The 19,637-nt window shown below is 46.5% G+C and overlaps 1 protein-coding gene across 8 annotated transcripts in view; it reads right to left on the minus strand.

Annotated features, from left to right (window-relative positions):
* The window catches only part of macf1a (microtubule actin crosslinking factor 1a), a 228,581-nt gene that overhangs the window by 47,614 nt on the left and 161,330 nt on the right, over nt 1-19,637 (minus strand). For all 8 annotated transcript variants that reach the window (XM_069681889.1, XM_069681887.1, XM_069681885.1 and 5 more), the window contains 6 exons: nt 19,236-19,512; nt 18,422-19,020; nt 18,071-18,259; nt 17,746-17,952; nt 15,625-15,942; nt 15,320-15,502 (listed from right to left, as the gene is read on the minus strand). In XM_069681889.1, the coding sequence (XP_069537990.1) occupies nt 15,320-15,502; nt 15,625-15,942; nt 17,746-17,952; nt 18,071-18,259; nt 18,422-19,020; nt 19,236-19,512 (1,773 nt within the window). The remainder of the gene's footprint in view (nt 1-15,319; nt 15,503-15,624; nt 15,943-17,745; nt 17,953-18,070; nt 18,260-18,421; nt 19,021-19,235; nt 19,513-19,637) is intronic.

The following is a 19,637-nucleotide window of genomic DNA, read 5'->3' on the forward strand; positions in this document are numbered from 1 at the left end:
GGCAAAGGTGGGAGTACAGGGAAGTTGTGTCTCAGGCCAACTGGGGTCTTCTTCCCTGTTGTTATGCTGCGGGGCCAAGTGCGGGCCTTTGTAGGAGGGCAGAAGACTGGTTTTGGTGGGATGAGAGGAGCATTGTCCCCCTGATCCTGGTCCAAAAGAGGAGAGTCCCTCTCTGAATCTGAGGTCTTAACTGACTCAACAGGCTCCTCAGGGATCTGCCTAATTCCAGCTTTGGAAGAGCTAGTAGTCCGTCTGTGCCCCTCCTTTATTCTCTCTACCTGTCTGGAAACACTGGGGCTGTGCTGTGGTGTATTTCCAGATACCTGGGGTGCCTGAGTCTGGCCAAAGGCAGGTAGCTGTTCTTTGGAAGGCGACGGCACCGCATGAGTCTGCTTTTGTTGCTTTTGTAGCAAAGGATGAACCTGCCTTTGCCTGCTGAGGGGATGCTGCTGGAGAGGAGGCACGGGGCTAACTGTTGGTGTGGAGGTGGAAGAGACAGGAGGAGTGTGGGGAGCGGATGATAGAGGGGAGGGCGTGTAAGGAGGTAAGGAAGGAGTGGACGAGGTAGGGGTGGTTGGGGGAAGGTGAGAAGGAATGGACTGAAGAGGAGAGAGAGGCATACCTGCCCCAGACGAACGCTTTTCTGCTCCTTCAACTGATGAGAACTCAAGTCTCTCGGCAAACTCTGGATAACTTGGAGGCATAAAGGCTTTCCAAGAGCGACGGTTCGGGTTATCTCTCCTATCGCCACCTTGATGCCGCCTCTTGGCCACTGCAGCTACTACACCAGAGCTAGATGAGGAAGGGGCAATGGGCAAACCTGGACCTAGAATGGCAACTGGTGGTGACATTATCTGAGCATCACCGGTTAGCTTTAAGGCATCAAATATCACTCTCTCATCTAGTTTCTTCACTCCACCGGCGTTATCTGCACTCCTGGAGACAAAAACGCCTCCCAATTCAGCTCCAATGGTGCCATTGCTGGACAGTGTACTTCCCTCTCCTCTGACCTCCCCACCAGAGCCTAGAGTGCTCCTGGAAGGCTGACACAGTTTGGTCCCTTGGTCAATTTGTTCATTGATGCGCATAGTATCATATATGGATCGCTGGGGGACGTAGCAGTCCTCTATGTATGCTTCTTCTTCATCACCTTTTCCAAGGCAGCGAGGGTTCTGCCTCAGGCAGTCCGGACGGCTCAGAGGCTTCCCCATTCTGTCCTTTTCACTCCTGTTGGGCTGCCACAGAAACCCTATAGTTTAAGGTGCAGGTGTGGCACGGCACTGAGAGATATTAAACAAAATCTTCAATTGTCCCCAGTGCAATAATCCACAAAACGAGACAGTCCATGTGGCTGCTTCTAAGAAATCCTTCAGGTTCACATTCTAAAAAATATTCAAAATATAACCATCCACAGTCATTCCACCGGCGTATGTCGCGATCCTGTCTATGTCACTTCAACATTAGTGCATTTCCTTGGTCTCTTTGAGATGCTGTGTGGCATCAGCGAGGGAGTGAGAGAGTCAGCCCTCCCCCTCGGCACCATATTAATCACCAGCACTGTTTATTTGAAAGACTGTTAGGAATGAGGGAGAGGTGGAGGGATGAACAGAGGGAGGGAGGGAAAGAAACAGTCATCATCTCCCTCTCTGCGAAGTACAAAGTCCAAGGTGAGGTGAGGACCACGCAGATAACAGCCCTTTGTGTTGCTGTCAGAAACACAAAGTACAGCTCGCTCCTCCATATTCATGTAAAGCAACTCATTCCTTGACCCCCTTTTTTTACTCTCACAAAGCTCCTGCCTCCTTCCTCTTCGGTCTCCTCTCCTCTTTGTGGCACAACAGGAAAAGGCAGAGGGGGCTTGGACAACTTCAACAGTCTCACTGAGAGGCAGGCAGGGAAGTGTAAAAGTCTCCTTTTAAGGTGAGAAAACCCACTCTCTGTTATATAAAAGAAAGGCTGCGTGGGGTGCGACGAATAGGAAAGTAAAATACTCCACGGATATGTTTCTCTTTTATCTTCTCGTGTTAAAAAATTAAACTTGCAGGACAAAAATGAATGAGAAAATGAAATCCAGTATATGAAAGACTCAAAACTATATAAAGTATATGTCCTTTAGAGCTTTTTGAGGCAACTTAAAAGAATGTATAACAAAATAAATCCCTTTACCAGGTCACTGCCACTTTGTGGTCCGGTGAGTGTTCAAGCAGTCCACAGCTTTTCATTTTCTTTTCCTGTGCTCAGCTTCCATCACAAAGAATCAGAGCTTTGTGCCTGCATGACAAACCCTAATTTTGTCTAAGACATCTCATCACCATCATAACAGTCATCACCACTGAATGGAAATCAGCCCCATTATCCATACAACAGTGTATCATTTGAAGAAAATCCTCTGCTAAATCCAGAACAAAGAGAAAACCAGTCCGCTTGTGGGTGAAGAAATCCCCGTCAGTGTTTCAGTTCTTTTCTTTTATCTTGCTTTCTTTCCCTCTCATCCTCAGATCCTCTACAGCTCCAGGGGAGAGGTGGTACAGTAGATCGAAAGCCGGCAGGATCTTGCAGGGGGTGAGGCTGGAGTGAAAGAGGGCATCTGGGGGTAGATAGAAAAGGGGGGCTGGGGGCTGGATCCAGGACCAGCAAGGCAAGCAGGGCAGAGCAGCGAGTCGTGGGACTGTATCCAGAGGGCATAGACCCAGACAGCCCTCCCAGCTTCAGTCCAAGCTCTGCTTTGCAGGCAGCGTCTTCCCCCTCTCCACCAGCAGACAATCCCAGGACACGCTCCCTTCCCTTCCTGCTCTTTTCTTCACTGTCTTCTTTCTCCTGCTCCCGACTCCGTACTGAGAATGAAACAAAGTGCCACGCAATCCCAGTTCCTCTTCTCTCTTTTTCTTCCCTTCTCTCTGTGAGACGTGTGGGCTCCCGAGCTTTGCTCCTTCTTTCTTTCTCTCCCGGTCTCTGTTCTCAGGCCACTACACAGCTGAAATGGTTTGCAGCTGCTAAAAAAATCTCCCTCTTTTCCTCTCACTCACTCTCGCTCGCTTGCCGCTCCCCCCTCGTCTCCTCTCACTCACTCACTCACATGTCCCTTTTCTCTCTCTCTCTCTCTCTCTCCCTGGCTTGCTCTCTCCCTACCTCCCTCCCTGCTCTCTCGCTGTTTGTGTTTGAATTCAGCTCCGTTTGTTCTGTTTCCTGCACTGGTATTAAAACACAGGAAGTGCTCCAATCATGCTGGTTTCCTCTCTCACAAAAAAAAGGGGGGAAAAAAAACACCAGACAGAGGGTGAGAGGGAGAGACTGAGGCAAGGGGAGTTAAGTAGCGATAGAGAGGGAGGTAGCGTGCTCGGAGGGGGCGTGGAGCCACAGAGAAAGAGTTGTGCAGAGGAGGGTTCTGCTGAATACCGGGATGCAGCTGATGAGCTCACGAGCAGCAAACAATTCTGCTATTAAAACTGTACCAAGCAAATAAAAACAGGAGGAAAAATAAAAAGTGCTTTAATATAATGTAATGAAAACCCACGAGGGTTGTCCGCAGGCAGCATGTCGTTCAGTATCTCGCTTACTCTTCCTGCCACTGCTGCCAGATCTGGTGTGGCAAGAGCAAGAGGAAAAGGGGGCGAGTGACGAGAGATGGCTACATTCATCACGGCTTTGTAATCCACTCTTAATTCTCCAGGGGTGAAACTTCCACCCCCTTTTTGCGACACAAAAAACTGTCCTCAGAGTGAAACGATACGGAGTCAAAGAGGAAAAAAGAAAGTAGAAAGGAGGGCGGAGTGGAGGTACGGAGAGAGAGGGAGGGGGTGGGACTGTTGGGCGACTGGGGAAAAAAAAGGCTTATCAGTAATGAGCTGTCTTTTTTTCCCCCAAAGTAATTGTCCAGGCTGTAGGCATACAAGGAGGTAAGTCCAGTGCGTGTGTGTTCAATCCTTTGTCAGAGCTTTGTACAAGTAGAGCTGAAGCAAAAAGCTGCCAGTGTAAAAAATAAATATGGAAAAGATATACAGCCACACAAAAGTCTGTGATATTCACAGACTCCACTTGTGCATTCCCGTCTGCGCCCTCACTGAAACCCAATCCGGCTGGGGAGTGTGTGCGAGTGTGTGTGTGTGTGTCAGAGGCCGAGGGGCCAGGAGGAAAAGGGGCTGTGCACAAAAAAACAGGGGAGGAGGGGGGTGCTGTCTGTTTCTTCAGGATGCCACACAAAACCTCAGAGCAGCCACCCAGTCAGTCAGAAGGGGGATACCAGCAGATATGGCAACCTGCAGCTCCAGACCGGAGGCAGGGAACCTAAAGCCACTTTGTTTTTCTCTCGTTACACAAAGTTACAGACTTCTCAGAGCCAGTTGTGGTGTTCCTCCTCCTCCTTTCTTCTTCTGTGAGTCTGTTTGTTTAAAGCAGCCTGGCAGAGCTCAGCTGATCTGGACCACAGCACGCCTGCTCTCATTCTTTCACCTTAAAACACATTTCCAACACTTGCAAGCGGCACTCACTCAGTCTCAACTGTTGCACAGAGCAGCCCGTGGCCTGCATGTCAAATATGCTAAATACTCCACTCTTTCTTTTTAACTCCCTCCCCCTCTCTGTCAGTTGCGCTGCAGCTGTCATTGCCGCGTCCAAGGCAAACGTCTTCATAGAAACAAAAGGGGTTTGTCGCTGGTTTGCTACACACACCCACACGCATGCAGAGCTCGCAAACTCTCGCGCGACCCACGCCTAACCGACAATCCCCTCAACACAGACCACAACAAGATTTAAATCTGAGCATTCACAGATGTGGGCCAGCTACCAGGAGGACGGGCGGTGGGGAGAAACGACAGAGTAAAGGCATACGGGACAAAGAGGGACTGAAAACAGATTAAGCTCATTTAAATGACCCCTTCTTCCTCCGCCTCATTGACTATTGACAGAAGCAGAGTCTATGCCTCCACCCATGACCCCCCATGATCTGTTTAGGATTTAACTTGATTAGCCTCTGCGGCTCTGACCGTTCTCCCCTCCTCTCCTGTAATTTTCATTCATTCCTGAGTCGTCACGGCTGGTTAAAGAGTCACAGCGCAGACGGAAAGAGGAGGAGGAGGAGGGTGTTGGGAGAGGAGCGAAGGGACGAGAGGATTAGGTGGTTTAGTGCTCCCTCGGGGTCACACCGCGGTGCAAAACTTTGCTCCACTCTGGATCACAGCGTCCGCTAAATGGCCTGTTATTCACATGTAATGGTGTTTTGCCTAAACTGCAGGCTCACACTGGCATTTTGTGTGTCTAGAGGCTTGGAACCACTTAGTGCCGCTAAGTGACATAAACACAAACACAGGTGGAGGGCATGAAGGGTGTATTATTGACTTTTCTGGGTCGTTTATTTGCTCATGGGGGAACACCTGTCGACAGGAAAATATACTTTTATCCTTCTCTCTCCTCTCATTCCGTTCTCTCCCTCGCAAGCCGGAGAAAATCTGTAATCCATCTCTACGAAAACACGGTGGTTTAATGTCATTTTCTTCCTCGACGTCTTGTTTTTCAATCGCTCCATCTGTCCCACTCGCCGTCCCCCCTCTGTGGTAACCTGGCAGCAGGAAAAATGGAGCTGCCATTTCGCTTTCTCTCTCCTAACCCACCCTCCTCCTCTCCAACTCTCTGGGGTAGTTTTATATTAACTAGCAGAGCAGTTCACCTGCCCGTGTGTGTGTGTGTGTGTGTGTGTGTGTGTGTGTGAAAGCATTTATTGTTCTCAACCTTCAGGCAAAGAGAGAGACACACAAAGAGACCTGGACGCTGCACGCACACACACACACACTCAAAGTCACACAAAGACAATGATGCACGCACACACACACACCTCTAAGCAAATAAGGCATGCACCTCCACCATCATGCTCAATAACTTCAATAAACCCGCCTGTCGGTCGTCTACACACACAGCTGCTGGTCATAATGGTAGTTAAAGACTTGCAGATTTTGTGGCTGATAGTGTGTGTGTGTGTGTGTGCAGGCGTGCGCAGGTGTGCAGCTAACTATGTGTGTGCTTTACAGTTTAACGGTAAGTTAGGCCTGCATGTGCGCACACACATTCTCTCAGTCAAATAAAAACTTCACACGTCTCCCGGCCTGGCTTGTGAGGCGGCTTGTTTTCACTCCGCTGGCAGACAGCGGTCCATGTCACAGATTTTAACGTGCATGTGCGATTAATGCAGGAAAGACTTTCCACATTATAAACACGTTGGAGGTCAATTCTCTGCGGTGGTTTTACACCATTTGGGGAGTTTAAATGTGGTATAAATAGACTCATCCTCTCTCCTTTCTTTCGCAGACCTCCTCTTTCTCTCTCTCTCCCACACAAACACACACCAAACAACACCTGTGAGGCCGCCTGCTGGGGGGTCACCGCTAGAGGTCATCTGTTTTTTTTCTCTAGCACGCACACACACAACCTGTTCTTTTCTTTTCCCTTCAGCCTCCTACATCTCCCACACAGCCAAACACCCACCTGGTTCTCCTTCTCATCAGCATCATGGAACACATCTACACCACAAAGCAGCTTCAGAAGTCTGCGATTCTGAGCTCGGCAACAGCACCTGATGCTAAAACAGCACTGTTCGTAATAGTGATCCTTTCATAATGAAGCTCCGCCGTTATGCCTCCTTTGTCATTTTACTTTGGACCAAGCAACAACGGCTCTGGAGTTAGTTATTTGGAAGCAAAACGTCCGCGAGGTGTAAACAAGCAAACACACACGCTGCTGTCTACACAGACGCCGTTTCGCCTCTGTTACTACCTCCGATGCCGACTCAGAGGCGGAACGACTTCGCCCCATCATTCCGCCTCGGTGCGTTTTACACAGAAGACAGATCGTAACAGAGGCGTAATAATCCCGCTTGAACTGGCCGTGTATAAGGGGCTAGTGTCAGCCGCTGTAATGTGGAGTAGTCCGACATGATGTATACGATCAAGTTTAAAGCCACTGCAGACTTTTTGGTCGACTAAATCTAGAGGAAACATGAATGATATGTTTTATTTGTCCTGCAACAGTTTTTACAGCATGCCTTTAATCAGATGTCTCCTTCTCTTTGTGATGTACAGTGAAAATATCAAAAAATATATCAGTTACGTGATCGTTGTGCTTGTCGTGGATACTTCCTTATTTTCTTGCTCAACTGTGAGAACAGGGTGGGTGAAGTCTTGTTTTTGCAAGGATTATTTTTCCGGAAAGTTTTTTTTTCTCCAGATTTTTTCCCCTCCTGGTGAAACCTTTTTCTCCCACCTTTTCACATGTTTAAAAGAAACAACAAAGAAAGGTTATGCAGGCATGTTGTTCTCTCCCTCGTCTCTCTGGGCTTCCATTAATATGTGTTAAAAAAATAGCATCTTGGTTTGCCTTTGTACCAAAATAAGGTGAACTAGACATTTTGAATCTTTGGTAAAGTCTTGTAAATATCTGCCTGGACTCATCACAGGAGAGAAGATTGGATTTCACTGAACTGAGAGAAGGAAAGAGGAAAAAGACGGAGAGCGAGAGGGCCGGGCCGAGCCATGACATGCCTTTCTAATTCACAACAGCTGAAACAATACAGGACCTGAGAGCGGAGAGGCTAAGATGTTACACATACGCACACACCGAGCCAGACTTATTTAGATCGCACAATGCCAAGGCAGATCAATCACTCGTGAACACACAGAGAGCTGACGTGTGTGTGTGTGTGTGAGCGAGCAGCTATAGGAAAGTTTGGCCGGTACAATCAGGTTATATGATTACAGAAATGATGCTAGCGTGATTCAATCAGCCGCTTGGAAACGACAGGAATAAGAGTCACGCACTCTGACACGCTGATGAAACACAAACACACACATTAAGACGCACAAACAGACAGGAATAAGAAGACGGAACGAGCCAGTAAATAGCGCCGCCGTCCAGATGACGTATGATTTGGATTAGCTGGGGAGTCATGAGAGGGTTACTGGGTGCTGACACACTGAACTCTTCTGACTGTGTGCACACCACCTTTGGTTTGAATTAGGCGAGCCGACATGGCTGCTAAAAGCCACAAACAGGATGTAGCTCCGGGTGCTGCTGAAAGCTAGGAGACAGGGACAGCGTAAAACTTAACCTGCTCCAGTTGGTTTGTTTTCCAGCTTGTTTAATACATTTTCTGGTTGTAATGTTTCATCATGTGGTTTTCAGGATTTACATAAATATAACTCTATGTTCAGTGGGGTAACCAGAGCCTTTGTTGATGGATTTTAAGCATCAAATGAGACGCCATTGAAAGCCGTGATGTTTTCTGAGCCTCTTTAAAACTTGTAGACGCTGGACATGCAGTTTTACTCGCGGATTTAACCTGTCACTAATGATTTATGGTTTCCAGACCTGAATAGAAATGTTGCTGAGGGCCTCTTACTCAGCCATATTAAATACGGCCTCTCTACAACACATCACGTGCTGCACAGCATGGGTCTGTTTTAACACACGGCGTCTTTAAATCAGGTCACTGATAGAAAAATAAGGTATTTTACAAGCAGCACAGCAGCATCTTGGACCCTGAAGTATCCCAAATGCCTATTTCTGACTTACTAAGTGCTAATTACTAAAAGTGAATTTTAAATGTGTAAGCAGCTTTATAGGTGAAAATTAGGACACGTTCCAGCTGCACAGCACGAGCCCAAAGACAACCAGTGAGCTGCTGGCCCAGTTTGGCTCCACTTCTACTCCCATCATTAAATAGTTGCTGACACAGTCGGTGTGGGGAAGGACAGTGAGTCACGGGCGTTAAGATCCTCTGAGGATGATGAGGTGGAGAGGAGGATAAAATAAAAAGAGAGGAGGAGGTGAAAGGTGCGAGGAGGGAGGAGGAGATGGGTGGGAGGGGGGTGCGGACAGAGGAGGCGTGCAGTCGTGATTTAGGACAGGGATTTCCACAAACACATCTGCACAAAGACACACACATGCCTGCAGTTCTGCTGTCACCCAGACTAACCAGCCCATCACAGGAATGTCCATCTGCAGCCTGGACTTTAGAGCCTCGTAACGCCCCTCTGCTAAAACACCAGAGTGTGTGTGTGTGTGTGTGTGTGTGTGTGTTGTCATCCCACCCAGAGACTGTGTCAGCTGCTTAGGGACGGAGTGAGCCAGGGGCATGCAGTGGGATGTTGATGCCACACCCTAATGTGTGTGTATTTGTGTATTTGTGTGTGAGGGTGGGGTGAGGAGACAGCTGAGATTCCAGATTGCACCCAGAAAAAGACTGGAATTAGAAGCATCCTCTGATACAGAGTGCAAGCACACACACACACACACACACACACCTCTCATCGGCCCACAGAGCGACCCTAAATACAAACACAGATTCCACAGTAGCACATATGTGCAGACAGGACAGCCATGTAGAAACATGCACATGATAGATAGCACTACTCTGACTGGGAACAGAGACAGACGACAACTTTATGATCTTTCTCACACAAAACTGGCCTGTTTGGTACAAATCACGCCCTCGTCCACTCATTCTCTATTTGCTACACAACAGAGAGGCGGTAGTTTTTTTCTTATGTTGGTGAGCAGTTAATCGAGTTTTTAGAGACTTATCTTGACAGCCACCTTGAAGACGTTAAAGTGATAATCTCGAAGATTTTTATTAAATAAATGTCACTATCTATTTATCGTTGCATGAGGTAACACAATGGTGATTGAGCCTATGGCCCACTGATGAAAGCCTTTGCATTTGCAGTATTACAGACTGGGTGTCTGTGGCGACTTTACTTGTATGTACAGCAGCTGTTTTTCCGGTCTCTGGAGGAAACAGTAATCTACTATGGCTGAACAAACAAAGAAAAGATCGATGACTTCAGATATAACTTCAAAAACAAGTGAAAATCCAAAGAAAAAGAAACAAATTGGACGCTCAGATGAAGGCAAACCGTCAGCCAGGAAAATCAAGAGTTACAACCGGAGCCAACCGTGGACGTCACACACGCAACACTGTCTGGATATCTGGGAAGTGTGCTCCTGCAATTACCGTTTATCGCCACAGGTGCTGCCAAAGAGACCGAAACTGAGACCTTGGAGATCACAACTTTAAGAGAAAGTGACCGTACATGGACATTACTTCAATTGCTCCACTGGAGGATTTTTGGGGGGCGATATAAAGTTAAAAAGTTACCTACAGAATTTGGACACTCATAGAAAAAAGACAAAGAATACATACACTTTATGAGGGCCGCTTTACTGGAACCTCTCTGGTTGCCGAGCTTATGTGCATCGCAATACAGCCGGCATTTACATCTGTCTATAGAGGCTGCTTAGAGGCTTGATATTGACCTTTCATTTTCAAGCCCCCATTTTTATGCCTCATATATATTTTCTTTCATTCTACATAATTCAATGTAAGAAAAATAAACTGGTGACCTCTGCAATGCTTACATGCTGCTTCCACCTTGTTTTTTATTCCTCAGGGAAATGTTCTACAAAAGACAAAGTTCGAAGGTGTTATCTGAACTAAAGCAGCCGATTAAAGAAAAAGTTAAAGAATTATATTATTAGGAAACAAAGACCAGCAGCCTGACCAGACTTCTAATGCCAGGTCTTAATTCCTGGGGCTTGGCAGGTTTTACACCTTAAGTGTTTTACAGACGATATAACAGCTAAGAGCTACTTTCGTAATAAAGAGAGGGCAGGCAGAGGAAGTCTTTCACAGTGTCTCTCTCTCATTGACCCAGTAATTATCTGTGAGATCACCGTTAGGGGGGTTTAAAAAATAATCTGACAACATCGTCTCCTACTCCCATGACCCCTTCTCCCATGGCTGCCCTCCAACCATACCCACACCCACACACACACCCACACACATCCACACAGCACGTCCTGACTGAGCCCCCTCGTCTTTCTAAGCATCGGCATGACATCATCCCTCTGGATTGGAAATGGGGTCTGGTGGGGGAGGGGAAGGAGGAGGAAGAGGGCGAGGAGTGGGGAGAGAGGGGTGGCCCGGTCTGTTGGGGAGCCAGACAGACATGTTTAGGTTTGAAATGAGCCGAGCTGGATCAGTTACAGAGAGGAGAGAGGGAGGGAGAGAGTGAGAGGAAGAGAGAGAGAGAGGTAGAAACAAAGCAGGGCAGGGGGCGGCTTCAAAGACAGGACCAAAGACTCTCACTTTTCCTCCTCGATCCCTCTTTAATTGTCCCTTTCCTGCTATCATATTCTACAGTACACTGCAGCTACATTAAAGAGAGCAGTTAACATGAAATAGAGTCAGAAAAGGGTCAGACGGACAAAGACCTCTATCCTATTATTCCTTATCTGTGTGTGTGCATCTGTAAGCCCGTGTGGTGATCCTGCTCTCCGTGATGATCTACAGTCGTTCTCTGTTTGACTCGTCTTCTCTCTGCTAGCCTCCCTTTGTTGCCCTCCTACAAATACCCCCAGATAAGAGCGACAGACTCGCTCTCCGTGCTCTAGATACCCCGCAGACGGCGTGCTATTAGACATCCTGCCCCTGCTATTGCTTTTGCACCCAGTGCGTCTGCAGCTCTGCTCACAGTTCACAGCTTTAACGGAGGAAAATCTGAATCGGTGCACGAGTGACATGATTAACATGATTTACACCTACGCTCCGGCTGATTTATGGGGGCTATTTTTATTCATCTTTTTTGCGATTTTTAAATGATCTTTAGAAAAGATGCATAAATAATTCAATTAAAAAGGCCAAATGAACAAAAAAGAATTTTGCAGCCGAGAGAAAAATATCATGAATAAAATATCAAAGAGGAAAAAAAAGTAATGAGTTTCATCTAACAAAATTCTTGATTTAAAATTTGCCTTTTTTGTGTTAAGGACCAGCTCCAGTCATGTTTTCAGACATATAAAATGCTCTGCTTGAAATAATAACTTGTGTCTGATATGTCTTTTTAGCACAATACGTTTAATTACCTTCTAAAAATCCTCCAAAGGCCTCTCCTCCTTCTCCCTCATTAAAAAGTTGTGAATCTGAATAGGCCCCGCCCACTACGCCAATTTCCAACTGCCCCCTCCGTCGCAAAAACAAAACACGTCTCTGCCGTAGTTTAGTGGCAACTTGTTGAAACGTAGCTAGCTTGAAATGTAGCAATTAGTGGTAACGTTAATGTTAGTAGTGAGTTTGGCTCGCGCATCGCTGAAGTGGTTGCCATAGGTTACACATAATGATATGCAAAGCGTCACCCCGTCCATTAACGGGATTGGCTCCTTAGGTTTGTGACATCACAACTTGATTTTCACTGGAGCGGCTCTTTAAGGATTTTTAAAGAGAGAGAAAGATTAATCGTATTCTCAGTAATTATTTCTGTCTTTATCTATTGAAGTCTTTCTAGCTTGTTTAGGTAAACGAATATAAAACAAAATGCTTATTTATTTACATTTAATGCAGAGATCAAAAATATTCCTAATGAGTTCCTTTGGTTTGACATTAATATATATGAAGTTATATCAGACCAAACCTCGTCTCTTTCAATCATGTAACATGTGAAGTGAAATATTCCTCCGGCTCACTGACGCCATTCGTTTAACCGTACATGAGACAGAATAAAGCTTCACAGTCTTTGTCTGATCTGGCTCTCCTTTTCAAGTGCAGCCTTTTTAGCCATCTCTCTCTCTCTCTCTCCCTCCCTCCCCTCATCCTTCCCTCAACACCTCTTTATCTGCTGCTCTGTCTGTTTGCTCTATGCAAAACATTCACTCGGCCTGCTCTCATTAAGAGAGCGGGGAGGGAGGGAAGGAGAGACGGAGAGAGAGAGAGAGAGAGAGACCAAGAAACAGGTGAAGGGATAGAAAAAAACAAGCAGCCAAAGAGAGGTTAGTGGGTCGAGAGAGAGATGTAAGGGAATTTAATAAAGATGTTTAAACTAATATCAAAAATAATCAAATTAAAAGAAGATTAAATAGAAAGAGAGAAGAGAAGACAGGAGGAAAAATGTTCTTTGATCCTCCCACACGTCTTGAGAACAGAGGAGCCGGTAACTCTCCAGGGAGCGATCAGAGTCCTAATACATATCTCACATGAATCATCCGTCATTCGCACAAAGCATAACCTTCTCTGAGCGTCACTTTAAAAGCAGGTGGCAGAAAATGTGAGTGTTGATGCATGTGTGCATACTTCTCCTGAGCTCTCACACGCCTACATAGTTTCTCTGCACTGGACAGGATATTACATCACGGCCAGAAAATGTGCTCTTCGATGATAATAGTCGGGCTGAAAGAGGAGTCTATACCCGTAAAACGAGCAGCGGAGAAACGCTGTAAAAGACCACGGAGGTGCCAGTAAAGCACATTCCTGAGGTCAGCTCCTCTGTGGCGTTTTAGACAGTAAAGTCGGATGTCTGTCTTAATGCAGAAAGGAGCTACATCATGTTATTCTAAAATAAATGACTTCCTGCTTCATGACTCACAGGGGCGCTTATGAGGGTAGCGTGAACGGAAATTAATTGCGAAGAAGTTAATCAGATATGGTGACGTGTCATTATTGTCTTGCAATATATCAATTATCGCAGAATCGTTGTATCGTGATATTATCGTTGGCCAGATATTGCGTGTCCTATTAGCGCTGTCAAATTGGCCACAGATGATTCGATTATTCCTTTAAAAAAAACAGAGGTTCGATCTATTCGAATATCTATTTTTGCGCAATACGTCCACAAGAGGGCACACCGATACAACGAGAGACAAACTAACTTGCAAATATATATTTATTTAAGCGTAAACATGCTTTTTAAAAGATCGACACCTTGCAAAATAAACAAATTAAATAATTTGGTTACGGTAGAATGGACATTCAGCGCTCTGAGCGATCTGTGCTGTGACAGGTATATCTATTTTAGCATAAACATGTCTTTAAAAAGAATGAACATACCTACACTTGTCTGTTATGCTTGGGTTAAGAATCTCCCTCTACCCTGCCGGGCTGGGATTTAAATTCTCCGCCATCATTACCACACACCACACGGTTGTTGTAGAAGCTCGCTTCAGCTCGACTAAAGTTAATTATTAACGTATAGAGCGACCTTGAGATGCATTCAAAGATGATCCGTAACCATGAGAGTGCGCGCAAGGACATATGACAAACATGCGAGAACATGCAAGAACTTGAGAGACAGCTGTGGTAGTGCTGATCTTTTCACATTAAATCTTAATTTTTTATTACAAATTTAGAATATTTGTTAACAGCCATCTATCGTATCGTGAGTTACCCTGTGATTCCCACCCCTTTTTTTTTTTACCTCTTGATCTAGTTCTGGTCATTTCATTGTTTAGAAGCACACTCTGACAGTGCAAATAATGATTGGTTAAAAAAATCAAGTCGTGATAATAAGCAAGAACATATAATCTTAACAGATTATGCAAAAAGACCACTGTGGACTTTCTTACATGGTCGTGCGTCCACAAACGTTACAGTAAGTAAGTAAGACTTGAGGTAAAAGCAACAGCAACAGAGATGTCGTGCACACAGCAGGATGCTACAGTACCAAGTGTTGTTTAACACCAAGATTAGGAAAGTAATGGACTCTAGACCAGCATCAGTCACCACAGGGACGACAGCTTTAAACCAGAGGGAGTGTGTTTGTGGTAAATGTTAAACGAACTCTGAACGAGCAGCAAAACCGTCCTGTAAAGAGAGCTGCGTGATTCAGCAGCGTGTCAGGCATTTCAAGCAGATGTGTGACTCAACTAATCGCCGTCTATGTGTCCTGACACTCCACACGAGTTCCTCACACACACACACACACACGCGCATACACCCTTACCTCATGCTCTCTAGAGGTATGAGCAAGAGGACAGGATGGATACGGACCACCTCTGAGGCTCGCGAAATATTGAATGTCACTATTCATGACACCCACACACAACCACACACACACACACACACACACACACACACACACACACACACACACACACACACACAGAGCGGGGCTGTAAACCTAAGCTAATGTTGCGCTGAAGATTTGCTGTTTATCTCTGCTGATTAGCTTCAGTTGCATGATGGGAAATGAGGAGACTGTGAACACATACAATCTTTTCAGTCTGATTCACTGAGATTCTCTCGTGCTTTTTCCCACACAATCAAACGGATATTATAACCGCCGAGGCATTGCATAAAGAAACGTGTACTCATTAACAATTCCAACTATGCACTGCCGTGTCGAATGAAAGGGAATAGTGAGGAAAGAGGAGATAAGGAATAAAAGAAACTAAAGCAAGTCAGACTCCAATCAGCTTCTCCATTCATCCTCCACACACACAGTGAACAGCTTTTCTATGGGACTTCTGCACACTCATATCCATACCAGCAAGAGGAAGTCCATCCTACCTTGAACTCCTGCAGCTGCTGTTTGATCATCTCCACTTCTGTGCCCACAATGCCCTGCGCGTTCAGCCCATCTTCGGCTCTTCCCAGCAGGCCTTGCAGCTCGCCGACCAGCCTGTAGAACTCTCGAACTTTCTCGGCAGCGTCCTCGATCTGGTCCAACCTGGCCTGGCCTCGCTCACTCAGCTGGGGAGCAATAATAAAAGAATTGTGATGAGATAGAATCATTTCTACTTTTACATCACACCAGAGCCAATAACTGCACTGGACGGTGTAACCACCACCATCATCATCTTCCTCTCCCTCACCTTGCCGGCCTGACGGTTCAGTGCCTCCGTCTCCCTCCTGAGAGCCAGGAGGTCGGGGGAAGAGCCCTCTCGCCGCAGCATGGTGGTGCAGTCCGACTGATGACCCTCCAGCTCGTTCTTGAGGTTCGACAGACGGGACAAGAAGCCTTTCAAGGCGTCTGTCTGCGAGGCCAGGGAGTCGGCGTCACGGCCGACGGGACTGAGGGAGTCCAGCTCATCATCAAGGTCGGCAAGGCGCGAGAAGACGTCGCGCACGTGAGACTGGACCTCGCCGACACCCTGCAGCCGGGACTCAAGGGAGGAGCAGCAGTGCTCGATCTGAGACAAGACACAAGACGTTAGAGTAGGCCTTTTTAAATTGAATTCTATCATCACGTGCATTACAATAAAACAATACACAATACATATGTGATACAGCTTACAGCTGTAAAGAATAAAATACCTTTTATTCAAGGTGTTCAGCAGAATAAATAATGCAAAATATAAAAGGTGTGTGAGGCAGCGATCATTTTGCCAACGATCATTTTCCATGACGAAGACGAGACGTTAACGAGCTAAAAATAGCCTCAAGCACCAGTTAGAGATAACAGGTGTCAGGAAAGAGGTTATTAACTTTCTCTGGTAACTCAGGCTCTCTGCTTCAGGCTCTGTGCGCGCTCACATCTTCCACCTATAAAGGAGCGATCACCGGCTCTCTGCTTCAGTCAGACTGTTTAAATGAAGCGATGATGAAGAGTAATGTTTACATGCTGTGTCCTCATCGTTCTTTTACTGTTTGGATGATCTGCGGAAATTTTAAGCGTTAATTTTAGCTGACGCAAACAGGTAAAAACGAGAAGAGAGAAAACGTTTTGACTAAAAGTAATGACTTTTTATTGATTAAGCTGGACTCAAATGTTTTGAGTTTTCGTTGACTAAAACTATAAAGGGTAAAAATGACTAAAATGTGTAAAAGTTTTTAGTAAATCTAAAATAGCTGCCAAAATTAACACTGGCGTGAGGTTGGAGGTGATTTTTTTTAGTTGTTGTGTATTTAGAGCACAGAACAGAACATACATTTATAATCACGAATGAGCAGATCGACTTTTTAGAATTTTATTTTTTATTTTTTCGTCGCAATTTGTCACAAAATTTGCACAAAACCAGAAATTTCCTCTGAAAAAAGGCCTGAATGATGAAGTGCCAAATGTGCCTGAGTGGTATAAGCTTCCCCAGTTAAAACTGAACGGAACAGAATAATGTGTAACCCCCACACACCATAAAATGATGCAACACAACAGCGTGTAAAAATAGATGTAGTCTGTGTAGGTGCAGGAAAGAGACAATGGGAGCATTATCTAAGAGCAGGCTGATCTGCATCACCTCCAAAAGCACTGGAACGCTTTTCTCAGCAACACTGAGATCCGAATCCGATCAATACTTTACAAAGAACATGCCAGTGCCTAAGAGTGCAGTTATATTTACAGCTGGAGATCCTGTGTGGTTGTGACCTTAAATGGAATATTTGGAGGCTGGATTGCAGAAAACAGATGCAACACCGTGTCTGCTGAATTCTCCGAGCGCTGGTTTACATTTCAAACTCTGACAAAGTGCCGAATGTCCACAATGGCCATATAAGACTTCTGCAACTCAAATAGCCAAACTCTTCTGACAGCTATAGTTGTTCTGCTCTCTCTCAGCTCGCTGACACTCGTCTGCTAAGCACCCACATGCACATACAGTAGATCTAACACCCTCTCGCACAGTCGTATAAATAGTTCCCTGTGCTTTTAAGACTTCTTTTCACTCCAGACGGCATTAATTCACAACCCCTGTGACTCCTTTCATCGCTCGCTTCGCTGCATGTTCTGCCGTGTTTTCCACAGATACCTGCTGGGAGGAGGACTCTGCACGACTTAGAAATGCACTACCTTATAATGTAGGTCAAGTGTATTTTGGACGTTTACTAGCTTTCACTGGCGATCTCTGAACGGGTTTGGGAGGAGGTCAAACTGAACATCAAGTCACTCAAAATAGATTTAGATTATTTTCAAGGGTGGAAATCTTATACGCTTATAATTCTGGCAGAAGTAATTGTTTGAGGCGTGTTTGATGTCTTTTGACGATGACTCTGCTCCTCACCTTGTCGGTAACGCCATCATACTCTTTCTCTGTGTCTCTGGCCTGCTCCTGAAGCTTCTGCGCCCCCTCGGTGCTGCCTCCCGGTGTTTGCGGCGAGTCCTGTACCAGCCCCTGGGCCAGGTCTCTGAGGTAGACCACCTGAGGCTTCAGGGACTTGAGACTCTCCTGCTGACTTCTTAGCCGCTCCAGGCTCTTGGCACTGCACGCCTGAGCGGGAGAGAAGCAAACACGAGATGCTTTATTTATGAATTATAAACTGACCATGTGATTTCCACCTCACCAGAGCTCTTTTCTCAGAGGACTATGAAGAATGTTTTTTCAGTACCTGTGCTCCCAAAGCCTCCTGGACTTCAATCTGGTGCTTGGCCGCCTCCAGCCTTCTCTCTACAGCCTGCCTGCCTTCTTCAAACTCCTTCAGGCGGCCGGCCAGCTCCTCCAGCTGGGAGGTGTGGTCATGAAGCCTCTCGCCCAGTCTGTCCACCCTGCGGTTCAGCTGGGCCTTCTCATCTCGTACCTTCAGAAGATGAGTTTACATTACGTCAGTTTACTTTCTTCATGTACTAAATTTATGGGTTTTAAAGCACTAACAATACTTGTTGTTGGAAGAGCGAAACACACCCAAATGAGCTAAAGAACGTCCAAATTCCACAAGCTTAATTAATTATTAATTATGTACCTCGTCATCCCCGATGCAGCACTGTTCCAGCAGCTGATCCGCTGCAGTGTTGAAGGACTCCAGGAGAGGTTGTCGTCTCTCGAGATCCAGAGACAGACCTCGAGCTTTCTGCAAAGCTTCGTCCAGGGATGGCGTGTCGAGTGATGGCTGAATCTCTCCATCTTTCTGTTCACAGTCCGCTAACCACGGTGTCAGCTCGGTCTTGTGCTGCTGGTAGGTGTCTGCTTTGCTCAGCGTGCCCTTCAGTCTGCTCTCTCGATCCGAGATCCTCTGGTTCAGCCTCTCCCAGTCCTGCCTCAAGGAACTCAGGCGAGACTGCAGGGCAGAGCGCTCGTCTCCGCCCGCGGGGAGTGTGGCGAGCAGGGAAGCTCCCTCAGCTTGAATCAGCTCGTAAGATCCTCGCTGACTGGCGATCCCGCGCTGGAGTTCGTCTGTCTGTGCCAGCAGGGAGCGGATGGCTGCAGGCTGACAGGGCAGAGCCTCGGTGGATGATTCTCTGGGATCTGCCTGCTTATCCAACCAGGAACGCAGCTCGTCAAACATCTGCTGGAACTGCTGCGTGGACGACAGAGCGGTCTGAAGCTGAGACAGTCCGTCAGCTGGAGGAAAGAAAGCAGAACACAGGGGATTACAAACACTGTAACATCGAAAAGAAGATTCAACCAAAAAGGACAGCTTTGATATAAGAGGGCTTTATTATCAAAACTAAGTTTCTACTACTTTTTTATCTATAAAAATCAGCAAATAAACTATGTAAAGACATACCAGAACACAAACACACAGTCACTATATGAAGCACATGAACTCCACAAACCTGCGCGCTCCTCTAAACTCCTCAGCGGCCCGCTCACGCTCTCCAGTCGTTTACTCAGCTCTTCCTTCAGGTAGGGTTCGGCCACGATGGTGCTCAGCTCTTGGCAGAGCCTCTCAGCCTCGGCCAGCTCGGTCCGCCGTCTCTCGAGCTCCGAGCGGATCTCTCCGGTCTCCTGCAGGCGACGTTTCAGCGCCTCCGGCTGGGCGCTCAGGGAGGCCTGAGCATCCAACCTCTCGCTCAGAGCAGAAGCACTGGAAGAGAGCTCTCTTAGCAACGTCTGGGGAGAGCAGGAGAGGGGTTAGAAAATCAGAATCAGAATCAGAAATACTTTATTAATTCTCTGGGGGAAAAAATCATGCCCTCACGGTGACAGTATAAACCACACAAGTAACACGAACTAAC

This window comes from Semicossyphus pulcher, unplaced genomic scaffold, assembly GCF_022749685.1.
Source record: "Semicossyphus pulcher isolate SPU_LCO1_2020_fin unplaced genomic scaffold, fSemPul1.0.p SCAF_5, whole genome shotgun sequence".
Classification (NCBI taxonomy): Eukaryota; Metazoa; Chordata; class Actinopteri; order Labriformes; family Labridae; genus Semicossyphus; species Semicossyphus pulcher.